Source organism: Chiloscyllium plagiosum, chromosome 22, assembly GCF_004010195.1.
Source record: "Chiloscyllium plagiosum isolate BGI_BamShark_2017 chromosome 22, ASM401019v2, whole genome shotgun sequence".
Lineage (NCBI taxonomy): Eukaryota > Metazoa > Chordata > Chondrichthyes > Orectolobiformes > Hemiscylliidae > Chiloscyllium > Chiloscyllium plagiosum.
This window is the reverse complement of record NC_057731.1, coordinates 26,910,104-26,931,788: the sequence shown is the minus strand read 5'-3', so window position 1 is coordinate 26,931,788 and position 21,685 is coordinate 26,910,104. Positions and strand designations below refer to the sequence as shown.

The window sequence follows — 21,685 nt, the reverse complement described above, 5'->3', positions numbered from 1 at the left end:
TGGAGTTTGGCCTCAGCGGTGTAAAGGTCGGTGCGCCAAACTACTACCGCGCCTCCTTTGTCTGCTGGTTTGGTAGTGAAGTTGGGGTTGGAGTGGAGGGAGTGGAGGGCTGCGCGTTCCGAGGGTGAGAGGTTGGAGTGGGTGAGAGGGGTGGGGGAGTTCAGGTGGCGGTTAATATCGCGGCGGCAGTTGGCTATGAAGAGGTCGAGGGCAGGTAGGCAGCCAGCACGGGGTGTCCAGGTGGATGTGGTCTGTTGGAGGTAGGAGAAGGGGTCGTCAGAGGGTGGGCGAGAGTCCTGGTTAAAGAAGGAGGCGCGGAGGCGAAGGCGGCGGAAGAATTGTTCGATGTCTCGCTGCGTGTTGATCTTTCATGCAGAGCCAGGTAGCTTACTAATTTATTTTTTATTTTGAACACAAAGATAATATCACATTCCAAAAATTTTATGTTGTTTCCCTTTTAAAGGACCTTTAAAGGGTTTTCAGCACTCAATTATCCCCAGGCATTGGTTTTGATATTTCAAGCATTACAATGAACAATGGATATTAATTTGAAGAAACTGACCTTGCCTTGAGACATTGTGATCAGTTTTATACCCTGTCGGTATGTGTTGTTCCCAAGTGCAGTTGTCCTAACCTCATTGCTCTCAGACTGAATAATAAGGCCCTACATCTATGTAATTGATTTCCAATAATTCACAATTGTAGCGTATACAAGGTGATTTAACTGTTTGTACTTCTGTTCATTCTCTTCTTGAAAACTGCATGACAAGGACATTCTAAATAATTAATTTGTTCATCTTCAATATTATGCACCTATTAGAATGCCATCATCTCTTCAAATTAAACAATCCAAACTGAATCATAGGTGATTGTATCTTAAAACAGAGATGAGAAAAAGAAGTACTTCATACAAACAAAGTGATTCCCTGTGAGACCACAGACCATTAGAAATAAGAACAGGAGTACGTCATTCAGCCCCATGAGTCTGCTGTACTATTCAATAGGATCATGGCTGATACGGCATTCCTCACAGCCATTTTCCTGCCCAATCCCTGTAACCCTTGATTTTCCAAATGATCAAATGTCTACCATCCTCAGCCTTAAATATACTCAAGAAATCTGCTCCATGGCTGGCTGTGGCAAGGAGCTCCAAAGCCACTCAACCCTCTGAGAGAAGAAATTCATCCTCATCTCAGTCTTAAATTGGCACTTCCTTAGGGTTGGCACAGCGGTTAGTACTGTTGCCTCACAGCGCTAGGGACCCAGGTTCGATTCCAGCCTCAGGCAATTGTCTGTGTGGAGTTTTGCGCATTCACCCCGTGTCTGCATGGGTTTCCTCCCACAGACCAAAGATGTGCAGGTTAGGTGAATTGGCTATGCTAAATTGACTATAGTGTTCAGGGATGTGTAGGTTAGGTGTATTAGTCAGGAGAAATGTATAGTAGGGGAATAGGTCTGGGTGGGTTACTCTCTGGAGGGTCGGTGTGGACCTGTTGGGCCAAATGCCCTGTTTCTACAATGTATAGGGTTTCTATGGTATGATACTCTGAGATTATGCCCTCTGTTTTATTGATCAACAGGGAAAAATTTACATTTTTCTATTATTTCAACACAGCGTCTTCCCTTTTATGCTACCTTTTTTTGATTCCATGCTATAGTCTTAAAACAGTCATCTTTTACAGAACTGGTTGGCTTAGTTACATTCTTTATTTAAGAATCTTCTTATGCATGTCTTCTACCAAATTTAAATGATATTTAACAGTGAAGTCTTTTTAGCTATTGGGATGTATTTTAAACAATAGTGAAAAACCTGATGCTATTTCAAAATGTAAATACCTTAGTGAGTGTTGAGGTAATTTCCTTGCCCAGTTAATGGTGCTGAGTGTAAACAGGATGCAGGAGCTACCTGCAGAGTATGAGGGGCAAAGGCAGATGATAGACATGTTGGGTCCTGCCTTTGCCTTCCGGAGAAAAGGGAGCACATCCCAGGCCCAGCAATCTAAATGCAAAAGAGAGGTTATGTGTTTGATTTGGCATAAACTTCCTGAGGGCCTGATACATCCCACTGCAAAGCCTTTTCACTCTTCCCACACTAAACCAGATACTTTTATGTTAAATTCACCAGATTGTAGCAGTAAAGCCTTACGCAAACTGAGAAAAGTGGCTCAACAGTTTCCACTTGTTCCTCAGACCATTATTGGGCCTTGCCTTGCAAGACTTTGTGGCAAATACAGAAGTATGTCATCATGCAGGAATCCCCAGCATGTTTGCCTTCTTGATTCAGTGGTGCTCTGTTGGCTACATCATGGAAGTTGAATAGATGACAGCCAATATGCCAAACACCAGCTCTATTGAGCTTGCTAGCAACATGAGGTTAACTGTTTTCCCACATCTGCGATGCAAGGTTGGTTGCATGCAAGACTTCAAGTTTACTGGGATCAGAGTCGGTGCATGGGAAATTCATAAGATATAGCTGCTCATCAGAGCTGCTCCACCATTCAATCGTGGCTAATATGTTTCTCAACCCCATTCTCCTGCCTTCTCTCCATAATCTTTGATCCCTTACTAATCAAGAACTTATCTATCTCTGTTTTAAATACACTCAAAGACTTAGCTTCCACATCCTTCTGCAGCAATGTGTTCCACAGATTCACCATCCTTCTAGCTGAAGAAATTCCTCCTCATCTCAGTTCTAAAGTGTTGTTCCTTCACTCTGGGGCTGTGCTCTCAGGTCCTAGTGTCTCCTACGAATGGAAACAGCTTCTACATTCCACTCTATCATGCCCTCTCATTATTCTGTAAGTTTCGATCAGAGCCCACCCTCATTCTACCAAACTCAAGTCCTCAATGCTGACTGGAGTACTTGGAAGCAATGAATCAGGGATTTCTGGGGAAAATAGACAGATGGTGGGAAAGAGAGCCCAGAGAAGGTTAAAAAATTCACAGTCAGCCTTAAGCCAACACTATCCGTCTGTACCAATTGCAAAAATGGTTACCACTCACAGAATGTCCACTATAAATATAATCGTGTCAATGCAGAAGTGACACACACTCCAAGCATTGTCAGTACTCACGGCACAACCAAATGCTATTTTCACAATGTCAGAAAACATGACAGCCATTTTATTCTCAAACAACAATGAGATAAGTTATTAAACCATCTAAATTATTGATGTCGTTTAAACAATAAACGTTGGCCAAGATGACAACAACTTGCATTGATGTGGCACTTTTAAAACAATTAAACTTTTCAAGGCACTTCACTGGCATTTATTAAAAACAATTTGACACCAGGCCACGTATGGAGATATGAGAAGAAACACCTGAAAGGAGGAAATGGGAATGGAGAAGCAAAGAGGATTAGGGAGGTAGTCCACAGTGTAGGGCGTAGACAGCAGAAAGAAGGGCTACTTATATTGAAATGATTAAAATTGGAGAGCCATTATAAGTATTGAGTATTACTTCCTTGGGTAAACAAATTATCCAAAATTATAACTGGCTTTCAAAGCTTTACTAGCTGAAGTTCATCCACCATCTATATATCATGCATCCAATCAACTTGCAAAATGACTGAAATGCAAGCAAGCTGAGTTATGTGGAAAAAATTAAATTCACCAGTTGTTGTTTTCTTGTTTTTAAGATAATGTTTCAATTTTAGCTTTACACAACTTTCCTATTAACTTGCTTTTATATATTTAACTCTCAGTTATATTGCCTATTCCAGTCACGCAAACTAAATATAATCATATAATTGGACTGAGATAAAGATCCAAAGGCTTTCCTCCGTAGCCATATCATATAACGTTACCTATTGATTTAGTTTCTAATATATTAAGAAATAATAATTGCCTTCATTCAACAAAGACTTGCCCATATAGGCCACAACCTCAATGGCTTTATTACTCCTTTAGTCAGGTGATCAGCCATGATGATATTCTATGGCAAAGCAGATTTGGAGTGGGGTGCTCCTGTTCTAACTTACAGTTTTCTGTTCCAATGTTTTTATGTTTGTATGTACAGTGAATAAGGGGATCAAGGGTTATGGAGAGAAGGCAGGTGAATGGGGGTAAGAAACATATCAGCCATGATTGAATAGTGGATCAGACTCAATGGGCTGAATGGCCTAATTCACCTCCTATATATTATGGCCTTATAAAATGGTGCTGTTGGTCTGGTGCATTGTACTACAATAATCTATAAGTTCATAATGGTGTTTGTGATATAAGTTCTGGCTATGAGAGCACATTATGACTAAAAGCATCAACTGCTGTAGGAGGTAAATCATGTCGAATTATTATTATCTAATAATCCTTGTTATAATTCATCAATTCACCAATGTATGCACATCACCATGAAAATCAGTGTCTGCACAGCTTGCCAAGAAACACTAACACTAAAAATGTCAACTCACAACAACACCCAATAATCACTTCATACATGGATTTGTGGTAGAATGTGCCTCTGATGGTTTAATCTCTTCAGTTATCAGCAAAAGTGCACTATATGAAGCTAACCATTCTCAACAACTGGATTTGCTGCACATCACCAGCATCTTCCACAGGTGGAAGAATTCTGCCAATGACAACAATGACTTGTTTTCAAGTTTGGATTTAAGCTGAAGATAAGGTTGGGTTTGACTGTCCTCACTTATTATTGGAACTCTGTTGAAATTGGCTTTTTCTTGTGCTATTAGCATTACATTCATATCAGAATGGCAAGTGGCAGATTTTAGAAAGATTCTAATGTTATTTACACCTAATTGCACATACCAGCACAATAGCATTGTTGCAGGTGCAAATTTGGATGTGTATCCAATTCATTATGGAGGTGGGAGTAGAAAATTGCATTACATGAGATTTACGGAAGTGAATGCAATTATAAGGTTTATGTCACGTATTTTCTCTAAACTCCTAAAAGACTTTGGGAAACAACAAAAACTATATTTTGCCTCTAAACTAGGTTGATGGGAAAATATACGTAGCAGAATTTATAAGTAGATACTCACCTGGCACTAAACACAGCTGGTTGCAAATCCTTAACTGAGAGCAACTCTCCATGCTGTAACTGTTTATAACAGCAATATACCTAAAGACTTCATTGCAGATATTACTTTATGACCTTGGATTGCTCTAGCAATAGTCAAATTCCAATGACAATAAATAAATTGCTGCAGTCCATGAAGTAAATTAACCAAATTTACTATGTCTGAAATCAAGATGTACAAGAAACTGAAGTTTACTTCAATAATTTGTTGGAATACACAATCGAAGTACAGAAAACACAATGTGTAATTAGCACACCACAATGCTGGCAATTGAGCAACTAATCCCCAATGGGATTTCTGCACCTTTAAAACCACCTGTTTGGCCATCTTATTTCACCAATTCTTAATGAATGTTAAGTAAAGGTAAAGTTATGCTGCTCCCTCATTACAGAGATACAACTGGTGGCTTTATCCAAGGGTCACTGCACCTCAGGCGAGAGGCAAGGTTGAGAAGGAAAGTCCTTCATGGTAACCTCAGCCAGTGCAGCAATTGAACTTGCGCTGCTGTCATCACTTCCCATCATAATCCAGTTGTCCAGCACCGATCCCCAAATGGATGTTACAGCTATAAGCAAAGTACTCACTTCACCTAAGTACAACAGTTATGGTTCCAAACCACATTAAGAGACATTTTGACAGGTTGAATCAAACCAGACCTATTCAAAACAATCTAGTGTGTTGTTTCTTCTTTCTGAAATGAATTACCATTATTAATAATTATTACATTTTCTTCTTGTCACTAACATTCAAATTGTAAATGTAATTTGAAAATATGATATACACAGTGTATGTTAATTTATAACTGTTTCTAAATTTGCAGAGGAACACTGCTGATGTTTTCTGCATTGAAAAGATTTGAGGATAGCCGTGAAACTAACCATTAAGAAATCTGTCTCCCATTATTTTTCATAGCTACATGTATTTCAATCACTTTAAATATAAACAGGCTTACAGTACTTAAATGTTCAGATAATATCTTCTAGTTAAGGCATCATCATTTTGGTTTGTAGCAATTTATTTATGTGTGCTTTGTGGACAGTTGCATTTTATCATTTAGATGTTGCATTAGAATTGTAGTAATGGGTTAAGTTTTATTATTAGTTCTGTTAATTGTCAGATTAGCAAACTTGAAATAAGAATTTCTGTTTGGTTAAAGTTATTTGAATTAGATTACTTTTTCAAGCTTTAAATTCATAAAGATATTTTGGAAGTGTTATTTTAAGATAATATTAATGGCATTGCAAGTTGTCCACAGAAAATAAATTCTTTTCACCACACCACCTCCATGATCTGCATGTTCCTTTTCAGGTTATATTTGGCGATGGTATAAATTATCTAAGAAACCAACTATCTAAGCTTCCTACTTTGGAAGGTCAGACAGACTCCTGATATGTCAAAGCTTTATCTTTCTACTGAATAGAAATATGTGGATTTAAAATATTTGGACATCAGTTTCAGGTTTATCTTTAACCCTTCCCCCCAAAAATGCCTGGATCATTAAATGGTTGTGAAATTTGGAGCCCACTACAAGAAGGAACTGTTTAAGACTGTGAAACAGATAAGACAATTTATTGTAAATGTTTACCAGGAAAAGAACTGTGTACTATATATAATTTATAAAACTAACACGGTTTAATCAGAAAAAGGGATTGGAGTTCATAAGTGTAAATTCTTGCAGCTATCTGGCACAGCTCGTCTGGTGTTTACAAGAATGTTCTTCAAATATCACTCACTGTGGTCTCAGACATTTCAACACGATGGAAGGTGGTTTATAAATGCAAGCATATTGAACTCAGAATAAAGAAATTGCATGAAATAGTACCTTCAACAATTTGCTGAAAAATAATGACTTGTGAATACCGTTATCATCTGAAGAAATGTGACAAGCAATTAGCATATAGCAGGATCACAAACAGCAAAAGAGATGAAGAATCAGTTAATCCATTTTTGTCAAAGAAAGCCAGGAGAGTTTTAATACAAATGCGAAATTCTGGAGATGTGAGAAATCTTAAATGACATCAAGCAAAAATATTTAACTCTCTTTTTATCTCCCTACAGTATATGCTGCCTGTTCTTTCAATATTTTCTGTTTTTGTACCAGAACAACTTCTTGCTCTCCTTCAAATGGTATTATGGATTTTCTTTTAATATCTGGCTGAACAAGCAAATGGGGCAGGATTCAATATCTCACCCAAAGGGTGACACACACGACAATGTAACAACTCCTTCAACTGACTGCACATTTTCAAAATTTGGAGTGGAATTTTAACCTACAACCTTCAGATTCAGAGGACAGCATTATCAGCTGAGCCAAGCTGCCACGCGAGGGATAAGATAAGCACAAGCATTTTCAACACATATTTTTGCATTTCATTTCCTGCCTTAGATTTGTGCCTGAAGTAAAACCTGAAAACATTAAATGTTCATGTAAACTGGAGCCTTTTATAGATATAAATCAGCTTCAGCTGGACATGGTTTCAAAGGGAATTTTGGGGGATTGTGAATTCGCTATGAACCATTACATAGGTTAAAACGTGGCTTAAATAACATTTTAAAGTTTGATCTGCTTAATGGCTCAGTTGGTCAAGATAGTCCAATGCCATAAAATCCAAAGTCTGGAGTTTCTGCTGGGCGTGCAATCAGCATCTGCTGATAATATGTTGGTTACAGTTAGTTTTACCAAGATAAAAGTTGCACCCTGATTTATTTGAAGAAATGTATTAAGACAATACCAAACATAAAGTCTGCATGTATCAGTGTAAATTTCAATTTCTAAACAGAATAGAGTCAATTGTGCCTCAATGGTCCGGGGTGGAATGGTATAAAAGGGCAGTAAAAAACATTCTAAACCAATTATTATTTCAGTTGCTGAAGGACTGATTTTGTCTCAATTGTCTGGTGGTCAGGTAACACACGCTGGATTCATGTGACGATGGAGCGCTTTTACACTTGAGAATATGAATACAGTGTGATGAACACTCCCCTCTCCCAAATAAAAAGTACAAGTGGAAACAATTCATTTTCCCAAGCTGGAGGCAGTCAATTAAGACCAAATCAGTCCTTCAGCAACAGAAATAATAATTGGTTTAGAACAGTTTTTTTTGCTGCCCTTTTATACCATTCCACCCCGGACCATTGAGGCACAATTGGCTCTGTTCTGTTTAGAAATTGAAATTTACACTGATACATGCAGACTTTATATTTGGTATTGTGCTAATACATATCTTCAAATAAGTCAGAGTGCAACTTCATCTTGGTAAAACTAACTATTTTGTGGATAAGGACAGTTTCAGGCAAGGGAAGTGTGAAACAAAATAAGGAAACTGCGGATTCTGGAAATCTGAAACACAAACAGAAGGTAGTGGAGAAACTCATCACATTTGGCAGCATCTGTGCAGAGAGAAGCCCTGTTAATATTTCAAAATAGCTGTGGTCTTTATGCCAATGATGGGGGTGGAGTGGAAGAATGTTGGGAGACAACAGAGTACATGGAGGTAGTGACCAGAGAGAGAGAGAGAGAGAGGGAGAGAGAAAAAAAGGGATAGGCAAACAAAGAGATTACTCTTGACAAACCAAGGGAGAGATAATCTGCAAAGCGGTCACTTCTCAATTGCACCTTCCAAGCAAACACATATGCCCTGTCCATAAAATGACCCTGAGTTTCTAGTTGCTTGCCGCTTTAGCACACCGCCATGTTCCTGTGCCAACATTTCTATCTTAGGCTTGCTGCAGTGCTCCAATGAGGCTCAATAAAAGCTGGAGGAATAACTACTTGTCTTCTGCCTTGCACCTTACAGCCTTCAGAAGTCAACACTGAGGTTAACAATTTGAGGACATGAACATCCTCTCCATGTTCATTACCTTTCGCCAAACCCCTAAATCCTGTTGTGTATAGGCTGCTCCACTCATAGCCAACTCACTTTCAACCATTTACACTTTTCGTTTGCATCTTTCGAGCGATTATCTCTCTTGACTCATCATCAACAATGTCTTTATTTGCCTGTCCTTTTTTCTCTCTTTGTTTCTGAGCAGTGTCTCCACATACTCTATTTTCTTCCAACCCTCCTTAACCTCACCCCCACCTTCAGCATAAATGCCATCTTTACCCTGCTATTTTGAACTCCAACAAAGGATCACTGTAATTGAAATGTTTTTTCTGCCCTGATTCTACAAACGGAGTGTTGAACTTGTGCAAGGATATAAATGGTTAGTCATAAGGTTCTCTTGATTTGCCTTCACCCGGGTTTGAAAGGTTTGCTGAAACTCCAAGCCCCAGAAACTGTAGTTTTGGTTCTTTGTATGGTAAGCTCAACAATCACAACCATGTGTGATGAGCACACACTGCAACTGATTTCAGTAAACCTGGGCTAGAGTACAGAGAATCTATCCATGTTTTCACTACTGGTTGCCACTGACTGATTTCTGTTGCAACTGCATGTGTGGATATTTGATGAGGACAGGATTAGACTCAACTATGATGCCCTCATACCAAAATAGCATTTGGATACAATCTAGGTATATTGAGGGAATAACAGTTTTATGCAAATGATTTTTCAATTTTGCATCAATGGTTCCAATCTGACTTGTATGTAATCCTTGTGTAAATCTGTCTACACCAACTAGAAATGATCATGCAAGTGGAGATTCTCACCTCAATGTTATATAAAACATCAAACCAAAAACCTTAGTCACAGTGGACAAGGAACATCATCACAAAGGACAGCCTCACAGTGAAAGGCAAGGAACAAGCAAGACTGCTTGACGAGTTCTAGAAAGCTCCACCATTCACAAGTGGGAAGCAAAGTTTGTCTGAGCCTGCACATGGTTTGTAAGGATTGAGAATTTTGTGCTTTTAAAAGAAACTCTCTGACTTGTTGCAAGTTGACTCATCTCAGTGTCAATTCTTCGTTAGGTTCAAGACTAAATTCCTTGCATATAGTCATGAAGAATGACCACTTGGATGAAATACCAGATACCACCCTAGGTCTTTGGAGCCAGGGGCCCACAATGATTCAATACACACAGACTCGTAAGGAGAAGACAACAGAAATGTAAAAAAAAACAAACAGGTGATAGCACAATGAACCAAAAACCATGTCAAGAACATTACTTTTTTTGTTGTAATTCAAACTTGGTAGTTACAAGAAAATGTTGGGATATTGTGGGACAAACATTTTAAGAATCTTAAAATACATTCTTCCTTTTGCCAAAACGTTTGGCAAAATGTTTGATAATATAGAGGTTTTTCACAATCACATCAAGACATTTTAACCAGAAATAATGTAAAATGGCAAGACTCTACAAAATATTCAAGGATCTGGACTACTTCTTTTGTAATAATCTTTTCATTGTTGTAATTCCAAGGTAAACTGCAATGAATATACTGATAAAGAATATTACTTCACTAAGAGCAACACACACACAAAGCACAATTAGGTCAAATGGCTAATGAATGGTTTATTAAGATGCCAACAGCATGGATTTGCTTCCCATTCCAAATGAGGTGATCTTGGGATCTGCCTTCTCACCTTACCTCTGAGAATGAAAGACATTGACAAGTCACCACTAGCAAAAAGTGCCCTAAAATGGCTGAGAATTAAGTACCTTGACTATGAACCAAGGATCCACCTTTCAGCACAGCGCATACAATATATAGTATAGAAAGCTATAACTGAAATTGTTAGAAACAGAATTTTTTTTATTTTGTATCTTAAGTGAGTCTCTTCTAATATTAATGATTTATTGCTCTTCAAAAAAGTGATGACTCTATGCACAACATGCTTGCCAGCTTTGGTATTTTAGGTTTAACATCTAACACATCTGGGGTTGATCAACAAGCTTTGAACATGTTCTGTAAGGATCTGAGTTAGAGAAGACTCCTTGGATGGGCATCTTAAGTGGAATTAAAGGTAAGAAAGACTGACTTACGTAAAACATTTTATTTCACAATGCTATATACTTAACGTCATATTTTTATGAACGTTGATAAGCATATTATGATCTTAGAAACATAGAAGAATAGTTCCTTCGTCAAAAGTTAATAACGTCTGGATTATTATCTTTTTCACTGAATTTCTCACTACCAATAATCGTATACTACCTTGTTAAAATTTTGAGAAGTCTATTTGAAGAATTCAGCTACAAATTAATTTTTGTTTTTTTAATATTTCTCCTGCATTCATATAAATTTCACTATGCTTCATGAGTATTTCAATTCTTATTTTGTATTCCATTTTTTGAATTTGTACCTAATACATTCTTTGCAATAAAATCTATTATTCTACTCTAGCATTTGAATATTAAATGATCGACTGTAATATTAATTAGCTACAGTGTATTCTTCTACCAGTTATAAATTGGTTAAATTTCTATAAGCAAATGTGAATGCTAATAAAATGATAACAGAGAAGCAGCATTGAGGTAATTTTGGGTTATTATGCAGTACAATAATGGACATGAAATCAATCAACTATCATACACTTTGGATAAATTTCTTTAACAGGGAAGCAAATAGAGCTAGAATTTTACAGGACATCAAACTGATCAATCAGCTTGATAGATCCATCTTGGTTTTCAGCTCCATAGAGTCTCCTATTAGTACCCTGTGATCTACATCATACCTCTAGTTCTTCAGGTGGATTGCTGGAGTATTATAATGTAAAATATTTGTGGGTTTTTTGAGACAAACAAAAGAGGGAGGAATTTGAAAACAAGGATGAGAATTTTTAATATCAAGCTGTTGATTGGTCAGTGTGGCTCAGTGAACACAGGGCTAATAGGCAAACAAAGCTTGATGTGAATGAGGATAATGGCAACAGAGTTTCATATGACCTTGGATTTACAAACGATTTCACACAGGAAGCCAATCAAAGTTGAGTTATAGAGTCATAGAGATGTACAGCATGGAAACAGACCCTTTGGTTCAACTTGTCCATGCCGACCAGATATCCCAACCCAATCTAGTCCCACCTGTCAGCACCTGGCCCATATTCCTCCAAACTCTTCCTATTCATATACCCATCCAAATGCCTTTAAAATGTTGCAACTGTACTAGCCTCCACCACTTCCTCTGGCAGATCATTTCATACACGTGCCACCCTCTGTGTGAAATAAGTTGCCCCTTAGGTTACTTATACCTTTCCCCTCTCACCCTAAACCTATGCCTTCTAGTTCTGGTCACTCCAACCCCAGGGAAAAGACTTTGTCTATTTATCCTATCCATGCCCCTCATGATTTTGTAAACCTCTACAAGGTCACCCCTCAACCTCCGACACTCCAGGGAAAACAGCCCCAGCCTGTTCAGCCTCTCCTTATAGCTCAAATCCTCCAACCCTGTCAACATCCTTGTAATTCTTTTCTGGACCCTTTCAAGTTTCACAACACCTTTCCGATAGGAAGGAGACCAGAATTGCATGCAATATTTCTACAATGTAAATGAAGAGGTAGAAAGGCAGGGATAAGGGTTTTTGAGTCAGAACAATGGTGGCAACATCAGAACAGGGCAATATTACAAAGGTACATATATACAATCTTAATGGTAGTGTAGGTATGTGTCTGGAAGCTCATTATCTTGCCCGCTTTGACACCAAATTTACAAACTGTCTGATTCAGCCTCAGACAGTTATCAGGAAGAGGAATAGAGCTGGGTCTGAAGAGTAGTGTTTGCGGAGGGGCCAAAGACAATGACAGTAGTTGGAAAAAAATGCAGCTCATTGTGTTCTGGATGACTGTTAAGCAGTTCACAAATTTAGAGGTGGTTCAAGATCAAGAGGAATGAGATGCTGTCAGCATACTTGTGGAATCTGACGCTGAGTACTCAGAGATGGTGCTAACGGTCAGTATGTGGACAAAAAGGATGACAGAACCTTCGGGAACTAATAAATAACAATATAGAAGCTGGAAGAGAAGCTATTGCAGGTGACTCTTTTGCTAGAATTAAACAGACAAGAACTGAACTAAGTAACAGCAGTCCCACTCAGCTGAATAACATTTGCTAGGTTTGTAGTGAGAGTGTGAGATCAATCTTGCAAACAGGTCAAGGAAGAAGAGGGGGGATTTTATTACATTTTGATTTTGATAAGAGCCATTATAATAATATAACAGAGATGAAAACCTTGGGTGGAATCTGATCAGGCTCTGAGTGATGTGGGGTACAGCGAGAAATTTGCAGAAATAACTGAGATGTTCAATGAAAGCCATCGTAATGTCGCGATCATCTCACTGTATTTTGTACACTTTTCTCAAGGGGCATAGTGAGATTCCTGCTAGCAAGTTCCCCAATTACATCCATTACTGCTTATTAAATACCTTGTTAACGACCCAACAGGTTACAACTTTACCAAACTCACCATACAAACCAGCTGTCGGAAAATCTCAACATGGAATCCAGGGTATGTATATCGTGAATTCAACTCACTACTAGCTGCAAGACCCCCATTTTAGTCACTGACCATCATCTCGGATATACTCCATAGGTACCTGCCACATGCATCCCATGGCCATAGACCCCGGCATCTAACATGTGCCAGCCTCTATGAATCTTCATGTCATATCTCTAATCCACTTGCAGGATGCTTCTGCACTTCACTGTAGCACCTGTGCTACAACTACAACTCTCATGGTAATACTGTAGCAAGGACATTGTGCAATCATGGACTTGACCCGGCTACAACTCCGGGCTCTTCACTCAGTGTTGTAGCATTCACTCAATCTGACCTAATCTGGATGCCTTTCCTATTTGCACACTGACCCATCAGCCAAAAATACCAAGTTCAAATTACTGCTGTCTTGCTGGGCCATTTAGTGCAGACATAAAGTCAGGAAACTTGACATGGATGTCAGTAGGTCTCAGTCCAGTCAAGGGAGATATCCATCGCTCAGGGTTCCTGACACAGTAAATCAAGTGCAGCCTTTGATATCAGTCAAGGTCCTGCTTGGGGCAGTCAGAGTCAGGTTCCTCTGCTCATAAGGAAATGAGGAACTGAATAATGAGCAGCACATCACTGGTCTTGACTCTTTCTGCCTTACCGTGGGCTGCTTTGCTCCTGGAATGAGACAGAACAAGATTTTATGGAAGATGAATGTTGGCGGCGCAGGTGGGGAGGTATCCCAAGTGAGTGAGAAGATCATGCAGAGGACATGCAGGGTGAATGGTACCACCGTTTGAGGTGGATGAGGGTAGTTAGGAAGATGTTGCAAGCATGAGTGAAAATGGTGGAGTATAGGATTTGGTGGGGGAGGTGGGTACAGTAGCAGAGATAGAGTGTGAGATTTTAGAAAGAAAATCATGACATTTATATAGGTGAAATGCAGCAGGTCATTGAACTTCTACCTACAATGCTGGGTATCCCTCCAAATGAATGAAATTGCTTTAATCTGGGTAGGAACCCCAGAACAGCTGGCATGGTTTGGTATAGTGGCTTCCACTGCTCATCCTGGGGGAAAAGAAAGGTACCCCTGCGCATGACCCCATCAGCAGGGGCTCTAGGATAATGCCCACAAAGCAGGGCATTTCTCCCTATCTGCCATGTCCAGGGCAAATGTCAGGAACCCATGAAGGGCAGCTCTAGCCTGACAGTGCTTGTACAGGGGCACAACAGCCTTTTAAAAATGGTGCTGGCACCAGGGTTGCTGGTCAATTCTGGGATTGATGGAGAGTGAAAAGTTGCTCCAAGAATGGCACATGGTAAGATGGGTGGAAATTAAACATGGTACTCACCATAAGGGCAGACATGCCAATTAATATGGTGAGTTTGGTAAGGTACAGTGAGAAAACTCACCTGACCTTGCAGCAAGAATCATTATAACAAATTCAATATAACTTACACTGAGCTAAAGCAAAAAATTCAACCCTTTATTGAAGAGATTCAAATATAGATTTCCAAGAACAATAACATGAAATTGGGGCACAACAATGGGCTGTACCTTATTATTTTTGGCTTAGTGTAAGTTTTTTTTATTCACTTGTGGGATACCCATCCCTAATGGCCCAGAAGGCAGTTAAGAGTCAACCACATTGCTGTGGGTCTGGACTCACATGTAGGCCAAACCAGGTAAGGATAGCAGTTTCCTTCCCTAAAGGACACCTAGTGAACCAGATGGTTTTTTTTCCTGACAATCAGCAATGGTTTCATGGTTATTACAACTCTTAATTCTAGATGTGCGTTGAGTATTTTGGACGGAATTGTACCATGAGGCCCAAAAAAGATTTCTCATCATATCTTACCAAACAAACCTCACTGAGTATCTCATCTGCCCCCATGGGATCCCTAATGTCCGATTTCAGTTCCATTTATCACGTGCTACAAGCATGACATAAAGGCAAGCATTAAGACAAGTCCAAATATGAGCTTTTATTGATATCCAGCTGTCACCAATAGGACAACCAGCAGGCCATCAAGGGAATCTGGAAGCTGAATGTGAAACCTTTGACCCCAGAACACATTAGGGAATTTGAAAGGGAATACACAGATTGGGGAACCATGAAACCCCTCTTTGAATCTCCAGTGAACTGGTGGGAAACAGTCAAGGGGAACATCAAGAGGGTCTTCATCCTCAAAGATATTCAAAAGGCAAGAGATATCAGGAAAACTGTCCAAACTCCAGAAAAGCCTGCAGAACCTACTCCTGCTGCAGACAATGGGTGTTGATGTCAAGGAGAATCTCTAAGAGGTGAAGAGCCAGCAAGCCTCAATCTTTGCCTTTGAGGTCTTCAACATAATCTCCTGGTTCAGGGTCCATTCCACGGAGCAAGATCAGATATGCTTGTGTTTCTTCTTCCAGAAGGTACACAAGGAGAGCTCTGTGATCAGTAACCTGAAGGAAGAAGATGGCTCAGTAACGTCATCTCAGGCTGACATCCTGAGGGTCAGCAAATCCTTTTATGCCAGACTGTATGACATGACGCCCATAGACAATGTGGCCTCCCAATTATTCCTGTCCTCTATCATGATTTTTATGCAGGACAGATTGGACCAGCCATTATGGTGAGCTCAATGAGCTGACCAATGCCCTCGGGTCCTTTGAGAAGACTGAAACTTCCAGAACTGACAGCTTACCAGCTGTGTTATGTTCAGCTCTGTGGGACTTGATTGGCTAAGACCTGCTGAAGGTGTACAGCAGTAAGCTTCTGGTAGCATGTGCGAATCCATGAGGAAATGTATCATCACCCTCAACTACAGGCGGAGAGGGATGAAATCAGAAATTGATGACCAATTACAAAATTCTACCAATCGCATCAGGTCTGTAGTGGGTCGGTGATTCACTGCCACCAAACCAGTGCAGTACTGAAACAGAAGATTTCTTAGAGCCTAAGTGTATGACAGGCAGATGGATGTCTGCTTCATCATCCTAGACCTTTGACAGGATATCACACACCTACATGACGGATGTGCTCTCCAAAATGAGCCTCAGAGGGATTGCTACTCCAGGCAGCGGAGGCCTGCAGGTCAAAGCCTCCCTGTTCATGGAGGGAAAACAACATCCTGTTTTCTGCTCAGATCTGCTGTCAGTGCACAGACTCATGAGCAACTGAGACCAGAGCCATCTTCCACTTCATCTGGAGGTCAAAGATAGACTGCGTCCACAGTGACACCATATACAACACTCTGAATAAAGTGGGGGAAAGGACATATCCAATGCTGCCCTCATCCTGACTGCCACCTTTGTATGTGGCTGCATCAAGCTGTGCATACCCTCTTGGGATGCAAAATCAAGTGTCACTACATACTAAGGTTCTACTTACCCCCGGTGTTGTGATGGGTCTGGCCTCTGGCCTTGGCACTGTGGAATGCTCCAAGCAGTTGGACCATTCCATATCACCTGTGCCTTGTGGAAAAATGTGCAAAGAAAAAGCCTTTGACCACAAGTCCAACTGGCAGTGGTCAGCACGTAGCTTCCTTGAGACTCTGTGGGCAAAGGAGAGAGTGTGAATCTTGTTGAGGGTGGTTCGGGGGCATCCCTGAGCAGACTGTTAAAGTCGTTTGGTCGAATTCTTCATCACCAGTACTTTCCAACAGGTACCAAGACGTAGCTTGGTTGGTGGTGAGAAGGGCACTATCCATCAGATACTTCATGAATGCCCAATTTCTGTGTGACACTGCAAGCTGCCCTTGAAGCAGCTGCACTGCTGAAGAAACTGTCAGTCACCTCCTTGCGGAATGTGCTTTTGCAAAGGACGTCAGGAGAGAAATGCAATGGGTTTTTTCGAGATTTGTTCTGAGCAGTTCTGTGATGTAGGACTCTATTTATGGGCTGTTCGCCAAGACACACACCAAGACAAACACTGACTGCACCTGGAGGACTATCAACTTGGTGAAAGATGCCCTTTCATCTGCCTGAAACTCGTTGGTCTTCCCGAGTGCTTCAGACTTGCTCATTCCATGCGACCATGTGCTGAGGGACGTGCTGAAGTGCAGTGGGGAAAGACCACTGTCTATAGACTTTTTGCCAAATATAACAAGGGTCTATTCAGTTGGTGCCTCAAAATGAACATAAATCGTTACCTGCATAAGTAGGAAATGCCTTTGATTTTTTTTAAATGTTAAGAACTCGGAGATATGTCAAAACTCCAATCTTTTGTTTATTTTTTCTCTGCAAAGACTGTACAGATATGATTTAGAACTTTTGTATGTACTAATACATGATTTTTATGAACAAAGCACATTTTTGAAATAAAAAACTATGCAAGACTTGCATTTATATATTTTTTTCAAACCTCAAGACTTCCTAAAATGTTGTGCAGTTGATTAAGTATTTTCAAACTGTAGTTGTGATTGCAAAACACAAAGTGAGGTCCCACCTTAGAAATATGATTATGACTATGTTAACTGTTTCTTAGAAAAGCAAAATACTGCAAAGGATGGAGAACAAAAATAAAACAGAAAATATGAGTAATACTCAGGAAGTCTGGCAGCATCTGTAGAGAGAGAAAAAAACAGAGTTTATGTTTTGCGATGCTGCCAAATGTGTCGAGTATTTCAAAATTTTCTGATCTGGTTCTCAGTCACGTTTAAACATTGGCCTGAAAACCATAAATATAACTTTCCTGCTCCTCTTTGATATAGTGTCATGCAATCTTTTACATCCACCCAAGAGGAAGGTAAAACCTCAGTTTAGCATCTCATCCAAGTGAGGATGCCATTGACAGTGTAACACCCCTTCAGTATTGTACTGGACAGTCAGCTTCATTTGTGCTCTGGAGTGGCTGGTGAAGGTGCTTGGCAATATTCTCCTAAATAATTGCTGTAGTGCCATGATAATGTTCCTATCATTCTCTGATTAAGAAATAACCCTCAAAATTCAATGAGACTGAAGGAAAACTAGTACTAGTTCTTTGTAAACGTGGTGGCAACAAGATATAAAATATAATATTCTTTCTCTGAAGAATTTCAAAGTGCTTGTTTGTCTTCCCTATAATGATGCAAAGCATATTATTTATGAATTAGAAAGGGCAGCAGCTCATACGCTTCTGTCATGTCATTGTGTAACCAATTCAAGATTTCTTACTGACTTTCCAGTGAGTTTCTTTTAGAATTTGTCATATTCTTGTGCAGGAGAGTGTTTGCGCTGATATCAGCATCTCCTATACTAACCCACCAAGGGTTGAAAGCTCATTGTTTGCTGAGTCTGGGAAAGAATTTGAAACAGTCTGTGATATGGAACATTGAGGTTCCATGACCACATACAAAAATGGTATTTCATCTATGAATATTAATCTCACTGACATTGAAATAAAAAAAATTGGATTTCACACACAAAAACAATTCATTGGTTTCTATTATTGTCTACAGAACTGACAATATTGTTTCCAAAGGAGTTGGACAATCGTCTATAATTAAATATTTCATCCTTTTTGATTTCCTTGTGTAAGACATTGAAAAAATCCTTATGGCACCTAATTAGATTCTAGCCTTCTTCAAAAGGATATGTTCAAACAATTCAGAATCATGCAGCTTGCAAAAGTCCAGATTTCTGCTTTGAAGAGAGGGATTATTTGAACGATTTTATTCAGACATAAAGGTGGAGGAAATTCTAAATCCTAACAGCATTCACTATCATTGCAGGGAAAATAATCAGCTGATTACTGCAACTGCTTGAACTGGAGAAGCAATTAGCCTGTGATGCTGAACTAATTCATAAATTCTGAGGTAATTTGTCCAAGTGAAGAAATAAACGGAATATTTTATTGTCTGTCCAGCCTTGGAAGCAGTAATGTTTTGTCCCAGCTTTTGATAAAAGATGAAGAGTATATTTCAACAAAAAGAAGACCTGAAGACTTTACAGTCATGCACAAGGAACACATCAAGTGACTCCTGTTGTGTAACCAGTTGAGCTGAGACATGTGCCCTACAGTAATTTCATAGAGTACTGGAAGATATTTTAAGTCCATACATTTTCACTGGGAGAATACCAGTGAGCATTTCTCTAACTATAACAGATAAGAAAAGGATGTTGCCCTTGGAGCATTAAGCCAGAGGTTTGGGGCAAAAACTGACATTTGGTACTGATGTCTGAAGGCAACTATTGTTGCTAGCACATGTAAGTCTGAATCACTGCTGGTCACACTAGTAAGGAAGAGATGGATGACAGGTGATGTAATGACGACATTTAATTAGGATACCTATAGTAAAGTTCTACACAGTGCTAAATGTATTTGTTTCATATTTCTAAACCAGAATGTTAGTGAGGTACACAGAACATTGCATTTAAAAGCTGATTCTATTCAAAGGTGCAATCAAAGCCACTCTGTTCAGTATCCTGTTATTTTACAAGTAAAATGCTGAGGTCCTATTATTATGCATGAGTTAACTGGACAAACGTTACAAGGAGAATATTTGGTTTGAAGATACTTCCAACTTTTAGCACCTAAAAATGGTCATTAGATTTTCCAGAGTGCAGAGTGTAACAAACTGGAACTGCTTTGCGCTGTAAACGATGCAGACGAGACTGGGGAACAGAGTAATTATTAGATCTGGCAATCAAATTCTTAACAGTCAACAATCTGATACTGGAAATTAACCAAGAGGCAGAAAGCCAGTCTAGTTCATTGTTACCAGGGCACGAATCACCTCGATTGAATCCATATCTCCCAGGATACCAAGTAAACGGTCTCGCTGATGGAGTACACAGGAGAGAAGTTTGTTCCCAATGTATTTTGATTAATTCAAATAGGAGCCAGATGCTGCAACGGCCACTGGATGGCTGCAACTAACGTGAATTAGTAGCAGTGGGCACAGCGCGGTAGCAAGAGGGTTGCATTGCACATAAAATACAAGGAAAAGCAATACACAAAAAGTTATAATTCTTCTGGGGTTCTATACAAATATAGATTGTTTGTTTTAAAAAAAATCTCACCATCGGTCGATGCTACGAAGGCATCGGTTACGTTGATCAGAACATAAAGTATTTGCAGCCTTGCTGCCAAACCATTGCGTCCAAGTCTTCTTGTCATCTTGTGCAGACTGTGAGATAACTTTGCGATCGTTTCATGTGACTGGAGGAGGGAGATCAGCACCATAATATAGAGGGAGCCGAGATCAGGACGTGGGAGATTTCCGGCAGAGGGTGACTCGCCTCATTCAGCCCTCCCAGACTAGGCAGGATCACGGTTACTGTCACAAAGTTCACTAGGGACAAGGGCTGGAGAGACATGTGTTCCCAAAGCAGCAGGACACGGCTCAGATGCCCGATTCATGTGCTCCAGACCCAGACGGGAAACCCCGCTCTGAAAATGCCACTTTAGCAGCTTCTGTCCTCCCAGGGAAGCTGTCCGCCCGACCACAAATGCACGTCTCCGCGTGGTCCTAAAGCCCGGCCACTTCAATGATCAGTTTGAAAATATGAATGGGCCAATCCTGCTGACGTAATCAAAATAAAACGTCCTCTTAAACGGCTCTTTGAGCAGAAAGAGAGAGACTTTTTCCTAAAGCCTGAAAGGAGAGCAGCAATTTGTCCTACGGACTGGCCAGTATCTCTCCACACCTGATGGCGGATTTCTGAAACTTTTACAAACAGCAAAAAATCCGAGGGATTGGGATTGCAGCGGTATTTTTAACAAGTTCAAAAAGCTCCCTGGCGCGGGTTTGATGGTAGTGTACAACAATGTTTCATGGCTCAGTCACAACGCGCGCACAGTAGTACAGATAAGTGAAGCTGAAAGGATCGAGGCGGTAGGCAGTGCGCGTATCTTTAGTAATCGGAAGCCTCAACTCGGTTTTTGTTCACTTTTTGGAAGTGTGGAGGGGGAGGGGAGTTCCTATTACACTCCACAACAAACTTTTCCAAACTTCACAGAAAAATTAAGATAAGTTTGAGACACAAATACCAGCGACACAAACTATCTGTGCGCCCACCATGACTCCCTCCCCCAAAACAGTGGCACCGAGCAAGAATGTTTTCACCCTGTTTGTGATCACACCCTCAATTATACTTTTAATGAAATACTCAATATTCTTCTTACATTGAAACAGTTTTTGTCCTGGAAGAGAGATAAATGTCTATAACTTGGAGATGTAATTAGCATTTTTACGTACAGTATTTTACTGCAATCTTCAGTAAAGTAGGTGATTTAATACCAGGATTCCCCTGTTCTGAGTGCCACTTATCCCATGGCACTATCGGAGGGACGTTTCCCGGTTTGAA

The 21,685-nt window shown here is 39.9% G+C and overlaps 1 protein-coding gene across 5 annotated transcripts in view; it reads right to left on the bottom strand.

Moving 5' to 3' along the window:
- Window positions 1-20,917, bottom strand: part of LOC122561142 (disintegrin and metalloproteinase domain-containing protein 12) — a 344,810-nt gene extending 323,893 nt beyond the window's left edge. For 2 of the 5 annotated variants that reach the window (XM_043712618.1, XM_043712615.1), the window contains exon 1: window positions 20,399-20,916. Coding sequence is in view for 3 of the 5 variants with exons in the window: in XM_043712615.1 (XP_043568550.1) it covers window positions 20,399-20,561 (163 nt within the window). In the remaining 2 variants the exon portion in view is untranslated. Of the gene's footprint in view, window positions 1-1,836; window positions 2,000-20,398 lie in introns of all 5 variants that reach the window. The other 3 variants (XM_043712619.1, XM_043712616.1, XM_043712617.1) reach the window with 3 other exon arrangements.
- Window positions 20,918-21,685: the final 768 nt, after the last annotated feature.